The sequence below is a fragment of the Notothenia rossii genome (assembly GCF_949606895.1).
Source record: "Notothenia rossii genome assembly, chromosome: 12".
NCBI lineage: Eukaryota > Metazoa > Chordata > Actinopteri > Perciformes > Nototheniidae > Notothenia > Notothenia rossii.
In genome coordinates, this window is record NC_136911.1 from 13,688,003 (window position 1) to 13,715,630 (window position 27,628).

At 39.8% G+C, this 27,628-nt stretch overlaps 1 protein-coding gene and 1 long non-coding RNA gene across 3 annotated transcripts in view; one reads left to right on the plus strand and one right to left on the minus strand.

Annotated features, from left to right (window-relative positions):
- The first annotated feature begins 1,100 nt into the window (after window positions 1-1,100).
- On the plus strand, window positions 1,101-6,727 carry LOC307026640 (uncharacterized protein). The gene is made up of 4 exons (XM_079662195.1): window positions 1,101-1,308; window positions 1,496-4,092; window positions 4,734-4,851; window positions 5,319-6,727. Exons 2-4 carry the CDS (start codon window positions 1,560-1,562, stop codon window positions 5,557-5,559), a joined length of 2,892 nt encoding a protein of 963 aa, XP_079518321.1. The 5' UTR covers window positions 1,101-1,308; window positions 1,496-1,559; the 3' UTR covers window positions 5,560-6,727.
- Window positions 6,728-6,998: 271 nt separating this feature from the next.
- LOC307026641 overlaps window positions 6,999-27,628 on the minus strand; it is a 43,158-nt gene continuing 22,528 nt past the window's right edge. Inside the window, exons 2-4 of one of the 2 annotated variants that reach the window (XR_013804422.1) lie at window positions 23,034-23,190; window positions 7,440-7,514; window positions 6,999-7,350 (exon numbers count right to left, since the gene is read on the minus strand). This is a non-coding gene — a long non-coding RNA (uncharacterized lncRNA). Of the gene's footprint in view, window positions 7,351-7,439; window positions 7,582-23,033; window positions 23,191-27,628 lie in introns of those variants that run through there. The other variant, XR_013804423.1, reaches the window with a different exon arrangement.

Consider the following 27,628-nt stretch of genomic DNA (forward strand, 5'->3'; position numbering starts at 1 on the left):
TTCAAGATTTTATGTGCTATAATGACAGTCGGACAGCCTGACTTGTTTTAAGACATCTTATCAAGTGAAATTCACTCACTGCACTGGCAGCCACATTTGCTTGTTTTAAGCGCAAGCATGCTTATATCTAGAACGTTTGGCCTCAAATTTGACAGGGCATTTTGGCAGTATTCCAACTCAATTCAGATCAGCACAGTGATTTCCGTGAATGTGGCTCAGCCTAAATCATGAGATGGACAGCAGGGAAGGCTACAAAAAAAACGTTTCCTCATTGAGTATGCACTTTGTTGCCATAATATTGAGAATTTTTTCTGAAACATATAAATTGATTTTGAAGTCTCAGAAAAATGTGGGATATGTTGTACATGCATACATGCATAGGTATGTGAAGAATGTTTGAACATGAGTCTTGCTGAAACAGATGTGAGGTATTTAAGTGGTATATCAATTCCTCAATAAGCAGACACCTATTACGGGAAAAAGTGCTGCATGCAGGTTAAAGAAGAAGTCTTGCCTTAACGAAAGACAAAGAGGATGGAAAACTGAATCCTTTCTGTGTGCTAACTGAGAAGGGATAACACTATATGACTCTCCATCCATAGTCTCCCTCTACAGCACCTTTGTTTAGTAATGCACCACATCTCTTCCTCATTTTGTTTGAGTGAATTTGAGCAGTGAAGTTTCTCAACAATCAATACTTTCCTTGACTGAGGAAGTTACTGATTTACGAAGCAGCATCAAGAGGAAGTGTGATTCCTTAGTTGGATTTTCTCACACTCGGTTTAGGCCCTTCATTGTTTGATTAGAAGAAGTGTATCCCACCAAAGGTGCATGATACATAAAATAAGAAGTAAAAAAGGGAATAGAGAAGTTAGAACTAATGTGCATTTAATGTTCTCCAAGAAATGTGTTTACATACATTATATTACATTAAATTAACACAATGTAATTCTTGAGAAAAAAGACAACTCTTCAAAACACATTTCTGATTTTCCAAAAAAAGCTCAGAGGCATGAAATACTGTCCATATATAATTTAGGATGCCTTTGAAAAAACAGCCGCATTTCTTTCCACTCTCACTTCCTTGTGCGATTCCGACAAAAGAGGACAGGGAAGAGTCAGAGGAAAGAAGTTTCTACTGGAGATGAACATGTTTGTCCTGTACACAGTCTATTGCATGGTAAAGGAGAACATTTCTACTCTTTTTATCTGAGAGGAACATTTCATTTCAACAAAGGAGGTTCATTTTAGTAGAAGAATCTGCGGCTACGTCATCAGTTATTGATCAGCTCTTCTTGGTGAATCACAGTGAGTATCAGAAACTATTTCTGCTAAAACATTTATAAGACAAAGTGAACTCTCGGAGTTCAGATGTCCAGTTATCGTACTGCACCTATTTGTGGTGATCATTTATGTGGAGTATGAGTGTTTGAATTTGGATTATTTGTTGTTTCCTTCTGTTTTTGATGTCCTTTTTTTGTTTTGGAATTTCCAGGATCACATTCTGCTGACTTTTTCACCAGGAAGACATTTTTTGTTTTTTGCAAAGATAAAAAAAAATGGCTGCTAGAGTAAAAGAGGACAGATCAATGCCAACACCAGGACCCAAGTGGTTCAAACTAAGTTATTTTTTATTTTTGCTGAATATCAGTAGTATTGTTGCTCCAGTCACAGGATTCTCAGTTAAGTCATGCCGAATCAGTAATAATACTGCCATATGTTCCACGAATGAAATAAAACTAAAATCTTTCCCTGGAGGAATTCCCGCAACCGTTAAAAGTTTGGACTTGTCTGCGAACCAAATTTCTAAATTGCAAGTGTCAGATTTAAAAAATCTATCTGTTTTGATGCATTTAGACATTCAACGGAACAATATTTCTCAGATCGACACAGGCGCTTTCAGAAATCTGATTTCCCTCAAAACTTTGAATCTAGATCATAATCAACTTGTTCAACTTGGAGATGATCTTTTTGAAGGTCTGAGCAATCTCACAGAGCTCAGAATGAATGATAATAAAATTCAAGCGGTGTCATCCACCTCGTTTAGGTCCTTAACAAGCTTAACGCTTTTGGAAATCTCCAGCAACAAACTGCAGCACATAACAACATTGAATTCAGTAATACAGAATCTGCCAAATTTACAGATGCTGTCAGTTGAAGACAACAATTTACCCACTTTCAAGTCATGGGAAATGACAAACCGCTCTCTAAAACTTACGCAACTTCATTTGTCTCAGAATCGCTTTTCAGTCTTTAGTATCACTGCAGATGTTTTTCCAAATCTTAAATTGTTGAACATCGGCTGCACTTATACAAAACAACCGCTGAAATGGGACGTTGGTAAGACTTTTCTTCGTCAAGTTTCCACTCTTGATATAAGTGGGCTTCAAATGACTCCTGATGACAGGAAAACAGTACAAGAGCTCTTCAACTTCTCACTGACCTCTCTGAAGATGAATGCTATGAAACGATCAAACCTTCCAAAACTAATCAATATGTCCTGCACCATCCCAACAGTGTCCAAACTCCAACTCCAACGTAACAACCTCTTTTTTATCAGGTCAAATTTGTTCCAGGGGTGTATTCATGTAAAAGAGTTAGATTTATCAGATAATGGAATCCGAAATATTTCAGACAAGGCCTTCACATATCTTCAAGGTTTAAGAATCTTAGATCTGAGTCAAAACAAGCTTTTATCTGTTCCAGCTGCCACTAGCAATCTACCGAGACTTGAAAAGCTGTCTCTCCAAATGAATAACATCAGGAGACTTGAGTGTCATGATTTCACCAATCTGACAGGGCTCAGAGAGCTTTACCTTCACCAGAATAAGATTTCAGCTCTACAAAAATGTGTTTTCAAGGATTTAATAGGATTAAAAGTTTTAAAGCTAGAGGCAAACAACATCTACAATTTAGGAGATGCTTTCACAGAGTTCTTACCAAATCTTAAACAACTGCATTTGAATAAAAATAGACTCACCACCATTCAGCGGGGGGATTTTCAAGGCTTGCAATCCCTCAAGATATTGTCATTACATGAAAATAAAATAGAGAAACTTGCAAATGGCTCCTTCATCGGATTGACGGATCTAGCTGTTATTCAGCTGCAATTAAATAGTTTAAAAGAATATACATTCAGAGATGCTTTCAATGATCTAATACATTTGAAAAGATTGGAATTAAGGGAGAATCACATTCGATACCCCAACGATAAAGCTCTGCTTGATCCACCATTTTCTCAGCTGTCTGATCTGGAGACACTGGCTATGCAAGCGCAACACAGAAGGTTGAGGTTTCATCTGCCTCGCAACTTTCTGAAAGGTTTGACTAACCTTTTGTATTTCGATGCAAGGAACATGCAACTTCAGCATTTCCACAAAGACATGTTTAATTACACGCCTAAACTGCAAAAACTTGACATTAGCTCAAACAACCTAAAAGATCTTTCACCGGATCTGTTTTCCCCAATTGGCAACCTTAAAAACCTCTACATATCTAGAGGGTTTGGTCTTGGGTCTCTAGATTTCCTTATTGATGCCAACCTTACAAACCTGGAGTTTCTACAGGCAAGACATAATGAATATTCAGTTATCAGTATGGAAGTTATAAAGTCCCTACCGGCTCTAGTTTACATTGATCTTAAGGGCAATAGTTTCACCTGTGACTGTGATAATGCCTGGTTTGGCCAATGGGCAGTTAATGACCTGCAAACACAAGTGTTTGACGCCTCCAACTTTGAGTGCAACTATCCAAAAGGCCTTAAAGGTAAAAAACTGTTGGACCTAGACGTACGGTCCTGCATGGTGGACATTGAATTTGTCTACTTCATCACCACCACATGTAGCATACTCCTGTTTATGGTGGTGACTTTCACCTACCATTTCCTGAGGTGGCAACTGGCCTACGCCTACTACATCTTCCTGGCTTTGCTCATTGACACAAAGTTTAAAAACAAGCAAGCTCCAAATCAGTATGACGCCTTCATCTCCTACAACGGCCATGATGAGCCATGGGTCATCAAAGAGCTGGTGCCAAAACTGGAAGAAGAGCAGGGCTTCAAATTGTGTCTGCACCATCGAGACTTCGAGCCAGGTGAGATTGCGTTTTGCACCAGGCACTAAACTAATATTTTAGCCATGCTAGTTAATTATTTTGGAATGGCAATGTTATTCTATCAGGTGGTTGGTCGAGAATTATGGCAGTGTTCAGATTAAGGATCGGTTTCAGGGGTCTTTATTTCGAAAAAAAGGGCAAAGAGCAACATTGCTAATCTGGCAACTGACTGGGTAACATGGGGGCTGGTACTGTATGTGTTCTGACAGATTGATTTGTAAATGAGACATGGTTGGGCATACAAATATTATAAGAGGAGGAGAGTCATGGGGTTTCTGGGAGAAGGGAGGGGTATTGCAATGGAGATGCAGGGGCTTGGGGAGGAACAGAAAGGCAGAAGGGGCAAAATTACTACAAACAAGAAGAGCTTTCACAATTGGCCAAAACGATGTTTGAAAAAATCTAAAAACTAAATAAAAATAGGTTCATACATTTCTTATACATTTGGTTAATATAATTGTATTTCCATGACACCGTGTCTTAACTGGCAGATCATTTTCGCAGTAGTTTTGTACTTTATCTTTTCCCCAGAAGGTGTCACTATAGTACTTTTTAAACTACACCATCCGAGGAACTAATCAGGTGAATATCTACTAATGTTTTCCTTAACTCTACCTCAGGTAAACCCATCATTGACAACATAACAGATGCCATTTATGGAAGCAGGAAGACAATCTGTGTCATCAGTCGCAAATATCTTGAGAGTGAATGGTGCTCCAGAGAGATCCAGGTGGCCAGGTAACATGCAAGCGGACTCTAAACGTATCTGAGCTAAGACACATGGCAGTCCAAAGCCTCCCTTTATCTTCCTTAATGGGGTCTCTATAGTTACTGTTGGTTATGTACAAAAACCTTTGATGCTCAACATTAAATTAAAATGAACATTTACACTTCAACTGAATTTCCAGAAAATCTAAAAAGAAAATGCTAATTTTAGTGTGTTTAAATCAACACCATTACAATTACAGAAATATTAAAGTCTCCGTAAGCTAACAATGATTTCAAACACCATGTTTTTCATGAACGGTGTCATAATTGTGAATCTAAACAAAGTCTGAAACTTTGAAAGAATCAAAAAGAATTGGTTCTGATTAATCTTTTTCTGAAATGAAATTTTAGAAATGTCTGATATGTTACTGAAATAACATTTGTATTAAAAGGTTATTACAATACATTTGTTCCATCCTTCTGTTTCCTCTGTGTAGCTTCCGCCTGTTTGATGAGCAGAAGGATGTGCTGGTTCTGGTGTTTCTGGAGGATATTCCCACCTCTCAGCTGTCTGCTTACCACCACATAAGGAAGCTGCTGAAGAGGCAGACCTACCTGAGCTGGCCTCAAGCTGAGGAGCACCCCAAGCTGTTCTGGGTGAAACTCTGCAAGGCTCTGAAGAACAGAGAAGATATCAACGAGGACAGATTACTCCTCACTGTGGGGGACAGACCATGATGGAAAGGAAATACAATCCTCTTTCTGTGAGATTTGGAGTCGTATTGGAATTTGTTGTTTTTTTCCAAAATGTAACAAAGTATACCTGAAGGAGGTTTCTGGGATTACATTTACCTACCAACTAGATCAGCTGCTCTTACTGGTTTAACTGAAATGGAAATGAATTTCAATAGTTTCCATACACACAAACTGGAAGACCAAGTTATGACTAGGTATGAGTGAAATGTGTTTTTTCCATAAGCTGGTGAGCCCTACATTTCACTTCTAGAATGGAGCAGTGAACAGATAGTCATGATTATGATCATCTTTTAGGATGCCACAGTTTGATTTCACTCTTTGACAGTTTTCCGCAACACTTGGAAAACTGTGTCTTGTAAAAATGTATATATTGAATTTAAATATTCATTTTAACATATTTTTTATCTTAAAAGCAGTTAGCACAAAATGAGCTCTCTACTTTTCTACGTTTTTGTTCATCCCATAACGCTTAAAAATGCATGTTTTACAGTCAAGCTTTATTCAAACCTACAGGACTTTACTTCTCCTAAAGTTTCAAGAGATACAAAAACTGCAGACTTCAAATTATGGGAAATGTTAAAGGCCCCCTAATATACTGTTTTTCATCAATATATTATAGGTCTCAGATATATTCAAAACATGTCTCTGAAGTGAAGCATCCCATAAACCCTTCTGTTTCAGCCCTGTTTCAAAAGTGCTGATTCTCTGTCTTTTACTTTAGGTGAAGTTAAGATTAGATTAGATGAGATCCAGATGATAAGGTGGGGGGGAGGGGGTGGTTGGGGATGTCACCGTTATTGGCTAATAGTTACACAAGCCAAACAATTGTTATAACATCACAAAGTGGCCAAAATCTGATCATCTCATTTTCAGAAAGGTTTTTATGCAAATGAATCAGGACAAAGAGAGAGGGAATCTTTTTTCCTGAAGCTTTCAGAATATCTTTACAGGGGACACATGTTTGTGTATAAAAGACATGAAGAAGTGGATTTTGCATAATAAGTGACCTTTAATTGTGCGAAACTCTAGGATATTGTTGAATTAAATATCAATAAAAAGCTAGAACAATCTTTACAAATATGATACAATCAAACAATGTGGAATAAGATGATTTTAAAGCTATTCTATTAAAAACATTTTTTAAATCTTATATTTCAAATGAATTTTTATCGTTTAAAAAAAAATCATTTTTCAACTCTATTCTCTTGTCGTTGTGATTTATCTACTGTTATATTATGTCTACTGTATTGTGCTCATCTTGATTCTCTGCACCCTATTTGAAATGCTGACCTTTGATTTACTCATTTAACACTGTAAACTAGGATAACATTTAGAATGTGCAGCAGATATAATAATAGTTTTTATTAAAAAGGGTGGTATGTAACATGTGGATATGCTGAATGTTATGAAACTCAGACAAATGCATTATTAAACATCTCTGTTTTTATTAATCCTTTGACAATATAAATTACAATTCAAACTTTTACTCTCAATTCCTTTTTACTAAAATGTCTTTACAAAAACATACTTCTCCAATGATGCTCTGCACCTTCAGTTACTACCTGTTTATAAAACACCCAATCTTATATAATAAGATGTAATATAATAATTTAACAAAATGAAATGATAATTTACTTCGGTGTACGAAGGCTTTTAAATATTAGTTATATCCTTCATACAGTAACTTTCGTATACAGCTCATGTGTCGTGCCCTCAGGTTCGGTTTGCTATGATCTTACTGTTCTTCTTCCTCCTTTCTTCTTCCTCCTTTCACTTCAGAGAACAATGAAAAAACAATATTATTTTAGTTCAATATTCGGTAAGAGTACTTATTGAAGTTAGAGACAAATGAGTATACTCACTCCACACATTTCATCCCTCTCTGAATACGGATTCTTGAAGGGTCAGTACACACGAACCTTCCTGGGAGGTGGAATCTGTGAAAAAAAGTGAAGACTTCATCAAACACGAGACGCATGAATGCAGTTCAGAAAAACAGGTCCTTTCCAGGTTGTGTATTAACCTGTTAGTGTCTCTATACTTTACATATTGCAACAGTTACATATTGGGGTGAATCCTGCAGCACATAATGATTGAGTTTGAGTCATCTAACTGGACTGGAAAAACAAGTGAGAAGTCGGTGCACTTGGGATTCAAAAGTAGAGTGGACTGGACGAAATATAAATAAATAAATATAAAAATAAAACTTTCCTGCATTCGGACCACTATTGCGGTAAGCATGTTGTAACTTCCGGTTGTTGTTGTCCTCTCCGGGTATCCCGTGTGCCTGTTCTGTTGCTGATAGCTTATTATCTTAAACTTAATCGATCGTTTTAAAACTCTTGATCATGGCAACTGCCTGACGTTGTAATCACACGTTACTACAGCTTAAGCACTCACAACTCTCCTTCTCTTAGCGACTGTAACTCCACAGTTGCCTACACTCTTTTCGGGTTTGCTAACAGTAGCTACTTTAGCTTGATAGCTAACCATGGCTCTTTCCCCACCCTCGGGTGCTATTTCCTGCTCTAACTGTCTCATGTTTGGTTACTTCCCTACCTCCTTTACTGGTACCGATACATGTGTTAAATGTAGTATAGTTGTTAGGTTGGAGGCGGGAATCATAGCCATAGAAGCCCGGCTCCGCATCTTAGAAAGTAACTCAGCTACAGTAAAGCTCATGTTAGCCGGTATGGACCGGCAAAAGATAGCTCCTCTTAGCCGTCCCCCGGCAACTCCCGAGCAGCAGGGAGATTGGGTGACTGTTCAGAAGGGGCATAACGCGAAACCCGCAGGTCCCCACCAACCCGTTCACGTATCTAACAGATATTCCCCACTCAGCGAGACACCCGCTGAGAAGCCAACTCTGGTTATTGGTAGCTCTATTATGAGACACGTGAATTTAGAGACCGAAGCCTCCACAGTCACATGCATTCCGGGGGCCACAGCGGGCGACGTTGAGGCGCATCTTAAACTGCTGGCTAAAAATAAACGTAAATACAGTAGGATTGTTATTCACGTGGGTGGTAATGATGTTCGTTTACGCCAATCAGAATGCACCAAACTTAATGTGGCGTCGGTGTGTAGTTATGCTAAAACAATGTCGGACACCGTAATCTTCTCTGGTCCCCTCCCCAATCTGATCAATGATGACATGTATAGCCACATGTCATCATTTCAGCGCTGGTTGTCTTGGTGGTGCCCAGCAAACAATGTGGGCTTCGTAAATAATTGGACAGCCTTCTGGGGAAAACCTGGTCTGATTAAGAGAGAGGGCATTCATCCTACTTTGGAAGGTGCAAATCTCATTTCTGCAAACATTTCTGGGCTTTGTGGACTTAATCCATGACAAACTGGAGTTGAGACCAGGAGGCGGAGTCGCAGTCTTACACGCTTCTCTGCGCTCTCTCCTAGGCAGTCATCCATAGGAATCCCGAACCCAATAAAATACCCAATATTAACGGTGTGTGTGTCTGCCCAAGGACAATTTAAGGTAAAACCTAATAGAGGTTTCATACATAATAACCTACTAAAAGTAAATGTAACAACTACTACAGTGCAACAAAACAGGAAGATTAAATGTGGTCTCTTAAACATAAGATCTCTAGCATCCAAAGCAATATTGGTAAATGATTTAATATCAGATTATAATATTGATATATGCTGTCTCACTGAAACTTGGTTGAGACATGAAGAATATGTCAGCATAAATGAGGCCACTCCACCCAGCCATATCAATACTCATATTGCCCGAGACACGGGCCGAGGAGGTGGAGTTGCAGCAATCTTTGACTCAAGTTTATTTATCAATACTAAACAAAAATTAAATTATACCTCCTTTGAAAGCCTTGTTTTTAGTCTTAAGCATCCGACCTGGAAAACTTTGCAGCCAATCTTATTTGTTACAGTGTATCGTGCACCAGGTCCTTATTCAGAATTCTTATCAGAATTCTCTGAGTTTTTATCAGCTTTGGTACTTAAAACAGATAAAGTAATTATCGTAGGTGACTTTAATATTCATGTTGACGATGATACAAATAGCCTTACTGTTGCATTGAACTCTATATTAGATTCTGTTGGTTTTTGTCAGAGTGTAAATAAACCAACCCACTGCTATAATCACACTCTCGACCTTGTTCTGACTTATGGTATTGAAATTGAGCAACTATTAGTCGAACCGCATAATCCTGCTTTATCCGACCATTTCTTAGTAACTTTTGAAGTACTGTTACTAGACTACAAAGCATTAGTCAAAAGCTCTTGCAGCAGAAACTTATCTGTTAGTGCTATAGCCAAATTTAAGGAAGAGATTCCACCAATACTTAACTCGATAGCATGTAAGGGAGGAAACTTATACAAAATGTACACCACCCCAAATTGATCATGTTGTTGATAGTGCTACAGATGCGCTGCGAATAAAATTAGACTCTGTTGCTCCTTTGAAAAAAAAGAAAATAAAACAACATAGATTAGCTCCATGGCATAATGCCGAAACCCGCAAAATAAAGCAAAAGTCGAAACAACTTGAAAGGATATGGCGTTCCACTAAACTTGAAGAATCTCGTTTAATTTGGCATATTACTCTCAATGAATATAAGAAAGCACTGCGTAAAGCGAGAGCAGCGTACTACTCTTAATTAATAGATGAGAATAAGAATAATGCAAGATTTCTTTTCAGCACTGTAGCCAGGCTGACAGAGAGCCACAGCTCGACTGAGCCTTCTATTCCCATAGCACTCAGTAGTAATGATTTTATGTGCTTCTTTAACGATAAAATCGTTACTCTTAGAAACAAAATTAATGACCTCTTGCCTTTGACCAGTATAGTGTTATCAATAGCTCCCGGAAACGTAAGTTCTAATATTACACTAGATAGTAAACCAGAATGCTTTTCAGCCATAAACCTTGAACAATTAAATTCAATGATTCTCTCTTCTAAACCATCAACGTGTATCTTAGACCCCATTCCAACTAAGCTTTTAAAAGAAGTTTTCCCATTAATTAGCACTTCTTTATTAAATATTATGAATATGTCTTTATTATCAGGCTATGTTCCACAATCATTCAAAGTAGCAGTGATAAAACCGCTTCTTAAAAAGCACAACCTCGATCCAGAGGTTTTAGCCAACTATAGACCTATTTCTAATCTTCCGTTCCTCTCAAAGATTCTTGAGAAAGCAGTCGCAAAACAGCTGTGTGATTACTTAAAAAACTATGATTTATTTGAAGATTTTCAGTCTGGCTTTATAACACATCATAGCACAGAGACAGCTCTGGTTAAAGTCACAAATGACATTCTAATAGCCTCAGACAAGGGACTTGTCTCTATTCTTGTTTTGCTCGATCTCAGTGCTGCATTTGATACTATCGACCATGATATCCTATTGCAAAGACTAGAGCACCTAGTTGGCATACAGGGAGCTGCTTTAGGCTGGTTTAGGTCCTATCTATCTGAACGGTCTCAGTTTGTACGTGTCAACGATGAATCTTCCACGCAAACCAAAGTTAGCCATGGAGTGCCACAGGGCTCAGTGCTCGGACCTATTTTGTTCACATTATATATGCTTCCGTTAGGCAATATTATAAGGAATCATTCTGTAAACTTTCATTGTTATGCGGATGATACTCAACTATATTTATCAATCAAGCCTGATGAAATTAATCATCTAAATAAAATTCAACACTGCCTCAAGGACTTAAAAACGTGGATGACCTTACATTTGTTTATGTTAAACACGACCAAAACTGAAGTTATTGTACTTGTCCCAAAGAATCTACGAAACAAATTATCTAGAGATATACTAACTATGGATGGCATTAATTTGGCCTCCAGTGAGACTGTAAGGAATCTTCGTGTTATATTTGATCAGGATTTATCCTTTAACGCCCACATAAAATCAATTTCAAGGACCGCCTACTTCCATCTAAGTAACATTGCAAAAATCAGGCATATCTTGCCTCAAAACGATGCAGAGAAACTAGTCCATGCATTTGTTACTTCAAGGCTGGATTATTGTAACTCCTTATTATCAGGGTGTACAAAGAAGTCAGTCAAGTCGCTTCAGCTGATTCAAAATGCTGCAGCTCGTGTACTAACCAGAGTTAGGAAAAGGGACCACATTACCCCTGTTCTGGCTGCCTTACACTGGCTCCCTATAGAACACAGGATAGAATTTAAAATTCTTCTTCTCGCCTACAAAGCCCTTAATGGGCAGGCGCCATCTTACCTTAAAGAACTCATTATACCCTACTGTCCTACTAGGGCATTGCGTTCCAAGAATGCAGGGTTGTTGGTTGTTCCTAGAGTCTCTAAAAGTACAATGGGAGCCAGAGCCTTTTCTGATCAAGGTCCACTTTTGTGGAATCAGCTTCCAGTTTGTGTTCGGACGGCAGACACCCTATCCGTTTTTAAGAGTGCGCTTAAGACCTTCCTTTTTGATAAAGCTTATAGTTAGGGCTGATTAGATTCAGCCCCTAGTTTTGCTGATATAGGCTTAGTTTGTTGGGGGACATCTTACTTCTTCCTTCTCTCTGTCTATACCTGTGTACTCTCATGTTCCGATTAACCCAGCTTCCCCAAATTTCTTTCTTTTTGGTGTCTATATACGCCGGGATCCGGAGTCATGGATGATCCTGCGGTCCTGTGTCATGGATCGCGAGTCCTGGATCTTGAGTCGTGGCTGTGGTCCTGGATCATAAGTCCTGGATGGATATCCTCGTGGATTCATCTTCCTATTATACACACATGCATTTCCAAACATTTGGACTACATATGTTACAAATGTATTATCTTTTCAATTTACGCATGGCATCTAATGCACGTCTATCCGTCCTGGGAGAGGGATCCCTCCTCTGTTGCTCTCCCTGAGGTTTCTCCCATTTTCCCCTTTAAACTGTGGGGTTTTCTCCGGAAGCTTTTCCTTGTACAATGTTAGGGTCTAAGGACAGAGGGTGTCGTATTGTCATACTGATATTCTGTACAAACTGTGAAGTCCACTGAGACAAATGTAACATTTGTGATATTGGGCTATATAAATAAACATTGATTGATTGATTGATGAAATCATCTGCTTCTGAATGTGGCCAAGACCAGAGAAATAATCATTGATTTCAGGAGGAAGAGGACGTCTCCTCAGCCCGTGTGTATTCTGGGAGAGGATGTGGCTGTTGTGGAGGACTACAAGTACCTGGGAGTGCACTTAGACAATGGGCTGAACTGGAGGATCAACACTGACGCTGTGTACAAGAAGGGGATGAGCAGACTCTATTTTCTGAGGAAGCTGAGATCCTTCCACGTGTGCAGCAAGATGCTGGAGATCTTCTACCAGTCTGTTGTGGCCAGTGCACTCTTCTTTGCTGCGGTCTGCTGGGGGGCAGCATAAGAGCCGGTGACACCAGCAGGATCAATAAACTGATCAGGAAAGCTCGGTCTGTCATCGGCATCAAGCTGGACCCCTTTGAAGCTGTGGTGGAGAGGAGGACACTGAACAGGCTGTTGTCCATCATGGATAACCCCCACATCCTCTCCACCTGCAGCTGGACATTCAACGGAGCTCCTTCTCCAACAGACTGCTGCAGCTCCGCTGTCACAAGGACCAATACAGGAAAATATTCCTGCCCACTGCAATAACACTGTACAATAAGTCACCTCTGGCTGGAGGAGAACTCTCTGCTCCATAGTTTCTCTTGTAATAAAACCACGTTGTACATTTTACACATATATAATCTGTTCAATATTTTATATTTAATATTAATATTCCATGTCATATATTTATGTATATATATATATATTTGTATATATAATATCTTGTGAAATTCAACATGTATACTTTCTATTTTCACATGAATATTTTCTATTTTATTTTATTTTCTTTCTTTTCTTGTTTATTTCTAGTTTTGTTTTATTGTAAAATGCCTTGTCTTTTATGCTGCTGCAACAAAAACATATCATCAATAAAGTACCATCTTATCTTATCTTATTAGCGCACAAGGTACATAAGCCATTCTGTCCTGAGAGCACCAATTTAAACTCCTCTACTGACTATTTGTAATTTTAGAAACAAACAAACCAAAACAAAACGGTTTATGCTGTTGAGAGATATTAGCTGTGAGGAGGGTTATTAGACTATTGTATATTTATTATGTTTCTTTGACATTGGCACCATTCATTCCCAAAGTCTCCCACATTTTGTATGCATAGAGTTTCCACTGATGTGTGCATCTTTTTTTCCTGATAGGAGAGGGTCTTTAAAACCCATTTTTGTACCGACACAATGTTTACAAATGAGGCACCGGGTCGGTTGTAACATAATAGACTATTCAGGTGTGAACAAGGTGTTTGCGATAAGAACCATGTTGGTGCTAATTACTGCATACAGACACTAACACTAACGCATACAGTGTTACTTAAAAGTCATTATCATAATAAATGCACCTTCAGGCTTAATGCAAGAAAGTATTCAGACTCTTTACTTTAGAAAAAGTATAATACCATGTAGTACAAAATCCGGTAACACTTTATATTAAGGTACACAAATTAACCATCAACTAGTTGTTAATTAACATGCATATTAGCAGTATATTGGCTCTTTATTAGTCATTATAAAACACGTATTAATGCCTTATGACCATATTCTATAAGAAATAAGCCATTATTTGAGAGTTTTTCCTCAATAACCCTCTAATTAGTGCTTATTTATTGCAAGTAAGGAAGTTGTTGTACATGAGTTTTGGTCTTAATATGCTCGGCTCAATATGGGCATAATATGGCAGTAGTAACACAAGGATAGTAATTCTCCCATAATAACACTTAATATAAACAAATATGATCTATTCTTATGTAACAAAACATGAAACTATAAGTGTTAATTGTGTCTAAATAACTCAAAATTAGGTATTTATATCGAAGAACATGTTCCCTATTCTAAAGTGAAGTCTTGTTCATAACCAATAAGCTAGTAGTTTGACTCTAATTAGGTATTTCTATCTAATAATATGTTCCCTATTTTAAAGTGAAGTCTTTTTCATAACGAATAAGCTAGTAGTTTGACTCTAATTGACCTGAACAGGTTCCCTATTCTAAAGTTGCCTCCTCTTCACACTTTGTAAATACATTATAGCACACAACTACTGAAATTAACCTCAACAGTACATGATCAAAGTAGGCACACATTGAAATATCTGTTTTATTAATTAACCACTAAAGAGAGCTTCACATACCAAAACATGTCAAGTTTCTCCAAGGCTGAGAACACATATGCAGGCTGTACTTTTAAATAAAAAAAGATTTTTAGAGAGTGAAACTATAAAAAAGAAGTTACGATGCACTTCATGATTTCATACATGCAAGTGTAACATACACAGATTAACACATAGGACCGCTAAGTGTAAACAAGGTAAATATAGCTAATGCTGGCTGTGCAATAAACATGTAGGCCTATAGAGTGGCGAAGTAACGCCCATCTACTTCCGGTCCATGGGACCTTATTTCGGAAAAATAATGTATTGAAGTCAATGGAGAGAGAAAACCTATCTTTCGATCCCTTTTGAATTGTGCCATGAATTACACATATGATGTTTGTCAATCTTAAAAAATAATCTCCATGTAAAAAAAGTCACAGTTTGTCGTACAACTGTTGAAATATAAGACTAGTAAAATAAGCAACTGGAAAGACTACAAATCCCAGAGTCGCGTAAGTGATGTCACAATTGTTTTCCTCCACTAAGAGATAGCTAAAATCAGCGCCATATAGATATAATCTATCTATATGGCACTGGCTAAGATAAGATAACTTTAACAAGATGCCTTTTTTTTAGTACCAGGTTGTTATCATACCAGCAATGGGTCTTGCTCGTTCTTTCGCTTCCCGTCTGATGAAAGGACCAGGAGTGGCTGGATCAAGTTAGCTACCTAGCTAGTAGCTAGCACGTTAGTTAGCATTACAGCCGTGTTATTTTTATTAGCCTTAATATGAAGTAACATTAAGTAACCAAAAATGTTAAACAGTAAGAGTAGTAGTCATATTTCGCAAACCCTTTGATTTTTCAGTGGCGGCCGGCCCATAGGGGCGCCGCCCCACCTCTTCCCACATTACAAATTAAAATTAAAAAAATTAAAATTAAAAAATATATATTTCTTTTTAATTAAAAATGTTAATGAACAAGGTAAATATTATATAATTGATATCAGTAAAATGTATAATCTACAATAAAATCTCGTTTAAAATGGTGTTACGATGTCTAAAGTTACTGATAAGTCACATGTTTCCTGCCTGGCCTTGCCCCTGTATCATTACCCTCTCTCGTCTCGGCGCTAAGAGAGGAGCCCTCAACCATTGCAGCAGCAGCCACTAGCAGCTGACTGTTGCTATCTGTAAGCTATGGCTCCGAAACATAATTTCAGCCAATCAGCGTCGTCAAATCTGATGATCACCGGGCGCCAATGTCAGCGCCCGGTGCAGGGTTATGGCTAGAAAGGATCCGTCTTGTGTAAAACTCTCACGAGAGTTTGCGAGTCACGTGGCTGAATGTTTCCGTTTGACAGGCAGCCTTTCAGTTACGATCGTTAATCAGTGGGCCACAGCAAATGATGGTGAGAAGCTAAACTATCTATTAATTATGTCAATTACAGGGAGTGTGATTGTAACCGTGCGCGTGAGTAGCTGGATGCAAAGAGGTAAACACTGTCTTTTGTTTCCCATGCTTGCTCTTCAAACAGCCGGGGACAGATAATATGTGCCCGTGTTAAATAAACACACACACACACACACACACACACACACACACACACACACACACACACACACACACACACACACACACACACACACACACACACACACACACACACACACACACACACACACACACACACACACACACACACACACACACACACACACACACAGACAACACACACACACACACACACACACACACACACACACACACACTTAATGGTCTGTTTTCTAATATTTCTGTGTTTCTGAACCACGTCTGTGTCTGCATATAATGTTCGTATTTAGTCTCCTCAGGGTTCCCGCGGGGTCTTAAAAAGCCTTGCATTTGATAATCTGAATGTAAGGCCTTAAAAAGGTCTTAAATATGACCAAAAAAATAAGAAAGGTCTTAAATATGGTTTAGAAGGTCTTAAAAATGATCGGATTTGAAAGGTACTTCTGTGTTGCGATAGCGTCTAAATGTGTTTTGGGGGAAATGTCCGGGCTGCAAAGTAACCAGTACGGTAAGAGCCTTTCAGTTCCCCCCAACAATTTGCATTGATTTAAATCAACATGGAACCAGTAATCACTAACTTTGTTTCCCCCGGCCCCCTTATTGGAGAACACCCAGCTAGTAACCTAGCAACCAAGCTTCAGCTTCCGGCAGTCAGAAACTGATGTATCTTCGAATCTACTTACAAATTAATATGGGGAAGTGTCAGTTCAACCGTATTTGATTGGAAAACATCTAATTTAGTGCTTGGTTGAAACCAGTGGAGGGGAACGTGTTTGAAGCCCGCTGCACCTTTTGCAAAATAAATAAGTGTTTGTTTTGCTAATATAGCGTTAGCTAGTGGAGCGTTAGCTAGTGCAACAGCTCCCGCAACAACACCGGGGGACCTTCGGGCGATGTTTGGGTCTACGTCAACCCTAAAAGCGGAGGTGCTGTAGACGCTAAATACCGTAACTAAACACCAATCTTACAACAGCAACGATGAAATAGTGTAGCCAATTTAATTTAAGGGGTAATCTCTCAAAATGTTCCCCGTGTGGTTTATTCACAATTACAATAGCCCCAGCTAAAATAATTTCCACCAGCCGCCACTGCCTTTGAAGCAGGGGCGGACTGGGGGGAAAAAGTGGCCCGGAGATTAATTGACAGACAGGCCCACTTAATGCCCGGCATGTATCGGCAGGGCCGGCCCTAGACTTTTGGGGGGCCTAAGCGAGGAAGATTTTTTTTTAATATTGAAGTTAAAAGCATCAATCTGGTGCACTTTGAGAGAAAAATTAAGAGATCTATGGATACATCTCAACATCCATATGAAACAGAACTGTAAACAGATTTTTCTTTATGGATATTTTACAAATCACTTAAACTGAAAGTAACCAGAGAGGAGTGATGATTGGTTAACGCGGGGTAACATTTCAGGGTAAGCCAATCAGAGACAGAGTTGGGCGGGTCTTGCCTTATGGGGAAAATACACACACACGAACACTTGCTAATGCTAACACACACACATACGGCAACACTCACCACCAGCACACACACACACACAATGGCAGATGCAAGTATCAGCGAGAGCAGCAGCGCATTTACAACTTGGATATATAACTACTATTTTCAATTTGTGGGGATAAAGGACGCAAAAAATATTACGGTCAAATGTAAACTGTGCGCAGGACAGAAAGCATTGTCTTACTGTGCCACAGAACAACACAAACATTTGTATTTGTATTGTTATTATTTTTAAAGTAAAGTAAAGTAACTTGTTACTAGTTACTTGTATAACCTAGTAACTAATAAAGTAACTAGTTACTTTTTGGAGAGCAGTAACTATAACTATTACTAGTTACTTTTTAAAAGTAACTTGCCCAACACTGCATAACATCCATATATTTCAGTGCTAGGTTGATGCTTAGCTAAGCTAACTGTGAAACACTTTAACTGACAGGACTCCGGATCAACTGTGTACTCTAAGGTAGCTTCTAGCTTCATGTTGAACAGTAAGTCAACATTTCCCAGAGAACTTTCTTTGAAATCACGAGGTAACGCTAAAAACGTAGCTGTAATTTATGCTTTGCTTACATGTTCGCATAACTTGGAAGTTTACTGACATTTACATACCTTGTTTACCTGGCTTAAGTGGTGGCTCTGGGGTTGTTGTGTGAGCCACCACTTGAGAATTGTCGTATTTTTTAAGAAAATGTTTTCTTATGTCCATCTTCAAAAACTCTGAGTCCGTCTGACAGTTTATTTTAAACATTGTCACAGCTCACAGGATAGGTACCTGTCAGCCAATAAGACAAATGTTTATTTCCATTCAACTCTCTGGTTGGTCTGGTGTCTTGCCTCTGTTGCATTCACTGAACACGGGAAATTACAATCCTGCCGTCCTCTCCTGTGTCATGATGAGGTTCAGGTAAAGCACGGTTAATGTATATTATTGACTCAATAATATAATACATGACTTTGAGAGTAGGCAATCTAGGCATATTAACACAATTAATTAAACATACTTATCACGGCGACGGTGTACTGAGATTTATGTATTTTTTAAATAAAATCTTTTAATTTAAATATCTTTTGCTAGGGGGCCCCTTAGTGGCGGCAGGGCCCTAAGCGGCCGCCTATGTCGCTTAATGGGTCGGTCCGGCTCTGTGTATCGGCCGGCCGGCGACGAAAGTATGTTACTTAACAAAAGACCCTATGCATTTAATGTTATTTTGGACCATTATTCATATAGTAATCACATTACCTTAGCCTTTGAGTTGCCTAGAGCAGGGGTTTTCAAAGTGTGGGTAGGTGAGCCTCCCCTCAGAGAACATAAGAACAGCCGCGCCCCCCCTCCCAATCATTATTGCTGTTATTATTATTATTGTTGTTGTTGCTATAATTCAATTGCATTTCAAAGACCCTGCACCGTGAATGTTTACATGGTGTGTTCAATAAAAACATAAAAACATATCATTGTTTGTGTGGTTTTAGCTTAAGCAGACTGTGTTTGTCTATTGTTTTGACTTAGATGAAGATCAGAACACATTTTATGACCAATTTATGCAAAAATCCAGGTAGTTCCAAAGGGTTCACATACTTTTTCTTGCAACTGTATATTTAATATTATTATATTATTATTATTATATTTTTTTTTTCTTGGCCCTCCGGCCGTGCCACAGCACCGGCCCACAGGGAAAACTCCCGGTATTCCCAATGGCCAGTCCGCCCCTGCTTTGAAGAGTACTGTCACCGGTGTGATCATTCTATAATAAGGTGACCAGATTTTCTAAATTAAAACCGGGGACATTTTGAGTTTTGCGGTCAATATATACCATTAACATATCCAATTTTCCAATATATCATTAACATATCCAATTTTCCAAGGGGGACGATTCTGATTCAATATAATTCGAACATTTGAACTGTTGGATACAAACAGTATAAATTATTATTGATCACATTATATAGTACATATATCTCTTAATTTAAGCTCCAGTATATATATGAATATGTTTGGTGTGTTGTTTGGGTATATTTGTTATTGACCGAGTAAACGCTTTTATTTTAAAGTCAGTTTTTTTCTCTACCGTAATGCATAGGATATTCGTGCACCGCAATACAACATGCGGGCTGGCTTGACTGTGTTTTCCGAAGTGGGGACTGGCTTGACCACAGTCTTTTTACCCAGTGTTTCCTGACATGAAACGTTTTATTTCACCTTGCTATGTGTTTTTAACGTATATTAAAAAACGGGGACATTTCCGGGGACAGTTTCAATCGGGGATAGGCCAATACAAACAGGGACTGTCCCCGGAAAACTGAGACGTCTGGTCACCCTATTCTATAATACCAGTGGCGAACCGTCAGGGCCTTCAAGGTATTCAGAGAATACCCTGGAACACTCGGAAAAACAAACACAAAATCGATTTAATTATATAAATAAAATGTAATAAAATGTATGTAAATGTATATAAAATGAATACATGACAATCGTATCTTTGTTGTTCTGTAATATTACAGTGTTACGTTGATTTGTTTGTCCTTCTCGGATCATGCACGACGCATTTCAGTGGTTTTGTGTTAGAAAAGAAAGCAACCAATCAGATCTTGTTATGGGTCTCTGGGTAGAATATCCTTCAACCAAGGTATTCTACATCCTTGATCGAATGCCCTGGCCGTTGCACTGAATGAGAGCGTACTGACAGTTTGATCAACCAATCATATATTGATTTGTAGCCAATGGGCGTATTCTTTCAGAGTTTCCCTCGGTTCCAGGATATTCTAGAAGGCCCGGTAGTTAACTGGCTCGAGACAGAGGATTAGATGAATGCGACGAAGCAATTCATGCCGTTTATTGTTTTTAACGTTGAAATAACAAGTGCAACAGGTGATGATGAAGTTGTTGCGGAATTGTTGTGAGTACCCTTTTCAAGACGACAATTCAGTGAAAAAGACGGACATTATAATGCCGTGGAGGGGGTGGGGGGACGCGGCAGGGGGTGTGTGCGTCTACAGAAGGTCCAGTTGTGATAGACACGGTTCGCCACTGTATAATACACAATTTAAGCCCGGGGGAGAAATGCTAACGCTAGCATCGCCGATCGCCGATCTTTTCTACTTCATGCTATCTGCACAAATGGTTGACATTAAACATTAAAAAGACCAGGCAGTTCAGAGAGAATCAAAGGAAGGCAGCTTTGCATGACATTCTTCTGGACGTGTTTCATTGTGGTGTTAGTGAGGGTAATCCATTTTTTTTGTTTGTTGACAAGACAGTAGTGACGGCCATCTTGGTGGCGTGTGTTGTTCTGCGAGACCAGAGATGTAGTTCATTGAGCGTTTCAAACAAACAATAGAACGCATCATCTCCAAACAACTCCACCGCCATCTCCAAACAAATGACCTTTTTGAACCCCTTCAGTCTGGTTTTCGTCCTCACCACAGCACAGAAACGGCACTCATCAAAGTCCTCAATTCCCTCCTCACCTCTGCTGACACCGGTTCCCTCAACATCCTCATCCTCCTTGACCCGAGTGCAGCCTTCGATACCGTGAGCCACACCATCCTGCTTACCCGACTCTGGGATATCGGTATCGAAGGTACTGCACTCAGGTGGCTCCAGTCCTACCTCTCCGACAGATCCCACTTCATCTCCCTCAACAATCACTCCTCTACCACAGCTTCAGTCACCTAAGGTGTTCCCCAAGGTTCAGTACTTGGCCCCCTCCTCTTCGTCATCTACATCCTCCCCCTTGGTCAGATTCTCCGCCATCACAACCTGGACTTTCACTGCTATGCTGACGACACCCAGATCTACCTCAGCAACAAATCCCCCCACGACCCCCCTCTCACAAACATTGAATCCTGTCTGACTGCAATAAAATCCTGGATGCAACACAACTTCCTCAAACTCAACAGCAATAAAACTGAACTCCTCCTAGTCGGCTCCAAATCCACCCTCAGCAAAACCCCCAACCTGACACTCACCATCGATGGCACCCCTGTTTCCCCCTCCAACAAGGCACGCAACCTTGGCGTGATATTCGACCCCACCCTCTCCCTCGACCCCCACATCCACCAAGTTGTAAAAACCTCATTTTTCCACCTCCGCAATATTGCCAAACTCCGTCCCTCTCTCAACCGCACCGCAGCTGAGCGAATCATTCACGCCTTCATCTCCTCCCGCCTTGACTATTGCAACTCACTCCTCTTCGGCATCAGCACAACATCCCTCAACAGACTCCAGCGTGTCCAGAACGCAGCCGCCAGACTCCTCACCCACACCAAATCATGGCATCACATCACCCCGGTCCTCAAAGAACTCCACTGGCTCCCCGTCTCACACCGCATTCATTACAAACTCCTGGTCCTCACCTATAAAGTCCTCCACCATCTGGCCCCCCCCTACCTCACTGACCTCCTCATCCTCTACCAACCACCCCGTTCCCTCAGATCCACCTCAGCCGGTTTGCTTTCAATCCCCAAGGCCAAACTCCGGAGCTTCGGGGACAGAGCCTTCTCTGTGGCATCCCCGAAGCTCTGGAACTCCCTTTAGCAGCTGCACCATAAAATAAATGTTCACAATAATTTATCAATAATTATGATACAATAATCTATGAAAGATTCTGAAAAGCAAGATTGGTACTTGCCCTTTTGGCTACTTAAATTACATGTTGTATGTTATTACTTTTGTACTGCTATTTAGGTATGTTTTACTTGTACCAGAGCATTTCCACAGAGTGGTATTATTTGTAGGTATTAGATAAGATAAGATAAGACTTTATTCATTCCGAAGGAAATTGTTGGGCCAGAGTTACAAAAATACAATAAATTCAGCAGCATTATAGTAAAAGTGTACACTAAAAGTACAGTAAAAAGAGCAATTCAATATCTACAGGAAACATTAAACATAGACGGTCATTTTTCAATTAATGTAAATGTCTGTACTTCCAGCTCTTTGTACATACAGAATTTCAGGTTGTATCTTTTTCAATCTCTTATTTTGGCAAACACAACACTTGCATAATTGTATGTATAATCCTTTAGTTTGTAGAACATTTAAAGTGATTGTGCCAACTCAAGGATTTGGAGCAGCATTGTGAAGACTTAGTTTGTGAAATCTACTGTATAACATTGTGAACTCACTTAAAACATGAATACATTACCATCAGCTGAATTAGTGAGAATGGTTGTTGAGATCAGAATTGCATTGAAAATACAGAAGAAAGACACCAACTCACCAGAGCGCAGAGCAGGTCGACGGCCTCCAGAATGAGCTCCTGGTGTCCGAAACTCCCATCTCTTCCAGTTCGGCATGGCTGATCCTCAGCAGCCTCTCCCCACACACACCTCCACGCTCAAACACACCAACGTATTGCTGCAAGCAGTCTTCCAGACCTGGAGCGAGCACACATTATAAGAGATACTCACAATAAATACACTCATATCTGCTACAAAATGAGATCAAGACCGCAGTGAAAATTCATAAATTAATATTTCTCATCTCCAAGGTACTGATACCAGAAGGGGATGTTTGTTGTTGATGAAAATCTTGCTTTGATTAAACTGTGTACACAGAAAAATACAGAATACAAAAATACAAAATACATAGCAAAAACATCTATCAGGTCATTTTGTCCAAAAAGTCATCTGTAAATCTTGAAATGTTTTAAAAATATTTGAACCTTAAAAGACAATTCATCTGTTTCAAGAAATTCAAGAAAGTTTGTTACAGAATCAAGAAAATACTTTTTTTGGAACACATTTGTAATCATCTAAACTGGCACATTTTGGGGTTCAGGAAAAAAATATTTTATACCATTAACTTGTGCTCTAAGCCGATATCTGGGAGCAGAAACAAGCTGTGAACTCATATCATCATTTTTAAAATTGATTTGACTTGTTAGCAAACTTTTGCTTATGCAGCACAAACCATGAACATAGCAATCATTTGGAGTCATGTTCTTGACCAATAGAGGCTTGAGAGGTATGATTTGTTCAGGAACAGAGTGTATATTAAGGAATTGTAGAAGACGTTTGTCACATTTGCCATATTTATAATGGGGGACTGACTGTATGGTGGACAGGGGACTGAGCCTTGGTGTTAGGATCAGAGGGTCACAGGTTCAAACCCCACTGCAGTCAGCATGTTGTTGTGTCCCTGGGCACTTCACCCCAAATTGCTCCTGTGGGGATTGCCCACAGCATTGAGTATGTTAGTCGCTTTGGATAAAAGCGTCTAACAAATAACATGTAATGTAATGTAAAGTAAATTGTCACAAATGTATTTTATGCAATGAATGCATGTTTGAAGAGGCTGTCTTTCCTGGAACAACATTTACAATTTTGTGGGTGGAGATCACGTAATAGGATGAGTTAAAAAAAAGAAAAGAATCCTCTGCACCTGTTCAAGGGTTTTTTAGGTTTAGTCTTATTCCAACTACAAAAGCAGTGTATTGCCATGTGATTTTATTCAACTGCCAATCTGCCACCATCACACCCACACCATCTCCGTTTAGCCCAAAACACACTATCTAGAGATAGCAAATATTAAAGAGGACGAGATGACAAGCAAGTAAGATCAAATACATTTTGTAGATTCCAGTTTAAACCCACAACAGGATTAGGTAAATGTTTAAAATGCATTTTGTTTTTATGGATACCTTAGGGCCAAAAATGCATTTGAAGTCTTCAGTTGTTGTCCTTATATGTGTTGTGTGAGGCAGAAAATATGGTTTGAGACCCAATATCAAACTGCCATAAGGGCATATGGGCTTTGGCTCTCTTACAATCAACAGGGGAAAGGAAAACGCAGGACACAGACTTCTGGTGTATTGTAAGGTTGCAGGGAATGGGAATAGATAGAAATCAGGCTGGGTGAGGCAGAGGCAGCCTGATGGAGACAGCATGTGTGAGCGTAGCAAAACAGCAGGCATGCGGGCAAGCGGAGATTCACTGTGTCAAGATATGTGTGAGAGGTGCCACCCCGACAAAACAGACAATCAGAGAGAAACAGACAGGGGATTACAGAGGAATCCACAAGAGAGTTACTGGAGTCAGGCTGTGACCGTGGGGTAGAGCAGTCTTAGAGGTCACCTATTATGCAAAATCCATTTTATCATGTCTTTCATACATAAACATGTGTCCCCTCTGTGTAAAGACATTCTGAAAGTTTCAGGAAAAAAGATTCGCTCACTTTTTGTCCTTATCCATTTATATAAAAATCTGTCTGAAAATGAGCCGATCAGATTTTGGCCACTTTATGATGTCATAACGATTTTTTGGCTTGTGTAACCATTAGCCAATCACCAAGCAAGGTAACACTCGCCCACCAGCGTTTCCGCCAAGGGGGTGTCTTGCCTTCATTTGACAAAAATATTAATGATTCGAAAGAAGATCGAGAGTTTTTATCGCTTCAAATAACGAAAAGGAAAAAGTTCAAGGACATCCCAGTGTTGGAGGCGCAAAGGAGTCTGGTGGGATTCTTTTCGGAGTTTTGAAGATCGTTTCCCCGACATCGGCGGTGCCTGCCACAGGACAACACGGAACGTACGCAATTTGGACGTGATGAGCGGGGGGGTGCTAGTGGAGCAGGCACGTAAACTGCGAGCGCCGGAGCATCGCAGCGGCGAAACTAAGGCTCCTTGGTAAACTGTGGTAACATGAAGAGCCGTTTGGGAGCCGAAACAGGCGGCGCTTGAGAGCCGAGCCAAATGATACGACTCACTAACCGCTCTCGGGGTGGACGCCCTCTCAGCCCTGGTCTGGCGGAAACCACCTTATCACCTGAATCTCCTCCTAGAGCACCATTGTGTTCTTTTTGACCAAATATCTCTCAGAGGAGCGTGGGGAGTGGCTCCTTATTTTCATCTAAAGTAACAGGCAGAGAATCGGCACTTTTGAAACAGGGCTGAAACCGAGGGGTTTATGGCATGCTACAATGATCTGTTTGGTATTTCAAGCCAAACTTCAGAGACATGTTTGTATCTGAGACCTATAATATATTGATGAAAAACAGTATAATAGGGGACCTTTAACCTAATTAGAAGGTCAGCGATTCCATCCCTGGCCAGTGCAGTCTAGTGGTTGAAGGACTGCAGGACAGACAATATACTAACAATTGTTTCATCCATTCTTGGCTCTCCCTCCCCAAAGAGGTGAATGCTCTCAACACAAAGTGTGTACCTGGAACAAGAGTAAAAAAAGTGGAATAAAGAGGTAATAGTTGGGTAATCAGGCAGTCATCCAGGAACGACTTAACTCTCTGTTGGATTGTGTAATGTCTGTGTTTTTTGAGTGGGACAGTCTCTTTAGATCTGCAAGTGTGTGAGCGTGTAAGTGGGTGGGTGCGTGCTTTGATAATTGTTAGTGTGTGTGTTCTTTTGGCCTGACCGGGTTTGCTGAGTCAAAGGAAAGCAGAGAAAGACAGAGCGGCTGAACTGCAGCCCCTGGCTCCCAAAACAATGAATGTATCTAGCTTCTAACCTCTTAAAAACATACACACTCCAAACTCACACATACCTCTGAGGGATGAGCATTGATTTCCCCTGCTTCAATTCCCTGCTTTATAATAAACCCATCTATTATCACAACACTTACAAAGATGTGGAAAGAAATATACGGTGGAAAAAAGGAGAGAAAAAAGAAGGCGAAAAGGAGGAAGAGAAAAAATACTCATAAGCCAGCTGCTAAATTGCATGCAAACTATTTCTCTCACTCTCACACACACACACACACACACACACACACACACACACACACACACACACACACACACACACACACACACACACACACACACACACACACACACACACACACACACACACACACACACACACACACACACACACACACACACACACACACACACACACACACACACACACATTCCATCTCTCATCAGAGACGAGCAAACAGCATTTGTCGTTTTCCACACCCTCCTATTGCTTCCTCCCCCTCCACAGCCACCACATCTGAATCCAAAACAAGTTGGAACCTAATATCCATTATATTTTCAAAAACTAAACAAAGATTTGATGGCCTACTAGCAATCCGATTTGAATATAAGCCTTCTTCTTTCAACCATTATCTCATTTTTGATGGAATCTAGACAAATTGATTCCAATCTGGATCCCCGAACACTTCAAGTCGATGAGCGATAACTCGGCTCACAGCTCCCAATGACAAGCATGAAAGACCATAATAAGAATAGAGACATCAAACAGATCACATGAGATTTGTGTGGCTTCTATAGCTTTAATGCTGGGTGAAGGTCACTTGAGGTACACTTAAGGTTCATTGGCACTTCTTCTGCACACTTGTTCAGAGTAAAATATTTGTATACATATTATCGGTGTGTTTTAAGGCAGGAGGCAATTAGTTTAGCTAAGCTTAACTGTCACGATCTGTCTGTGTTGTGTTTTGTCTTGTCTAGATTTGTCTTTGGTTTTCTGTCTGCGTTGTGTTTTGTCTTGTTTAGATCTGTCTTTGGTTTCCTGTCTGTGTGTGTTCCCTCCTACCTGTTTTCTTGATTGTGTTCACCTGGCGCCCCTGTGTTTTCTCCTCCCTCCTCACCTGTCTCTTGTTTCCTTGATTAGTCCTGTGTGTATTTAAGTTCTGTTTTTTCTGTCTGTTATTGTTGGTTCGTCGTTTGTCTGTGATTGTGTTCACCGGGGAGTGTTCTGTTTGTCCGTGTTATCCATATCCTTGAAATAAAGATATTTTCAGTTTTATCTGCATTTGGGTCCTGCTTGCTTCGGTCACCCGTAACAGAACCAACCAACCAACCAAAGATGGGCCCAGCAGATCCATTTGAGCAGGAATTACTGAGTTT

What these genes read in the sequence shown, in the direction of transcription:
- LOC307026640 (XM_079662195.1), top strand. Translation starts at nt 1,560, where the DNA reads ATGGCTGCTAGAGTAAAAGAGGACAGATCAATGCCAACACCAGGACCC. An exon ending in CCATCGAGACTTCGAGCCAG is followed by an intron (nt 4,093 to 4,733) that starts GTGAGATTGCGT and finishes ACTCTACCTCAG; the next exon opens with GTAAACCCATCATTGACAAC. An exon ending in AGAGAGATCCAGGTGGCCAG is followed by an intron (nt 4,852 to 5,318) that starts GTAACATGCAAG and finishes TCCTCTGTGTAG; the next exon opens with CTTCCGCCTGTTTGATGAGC.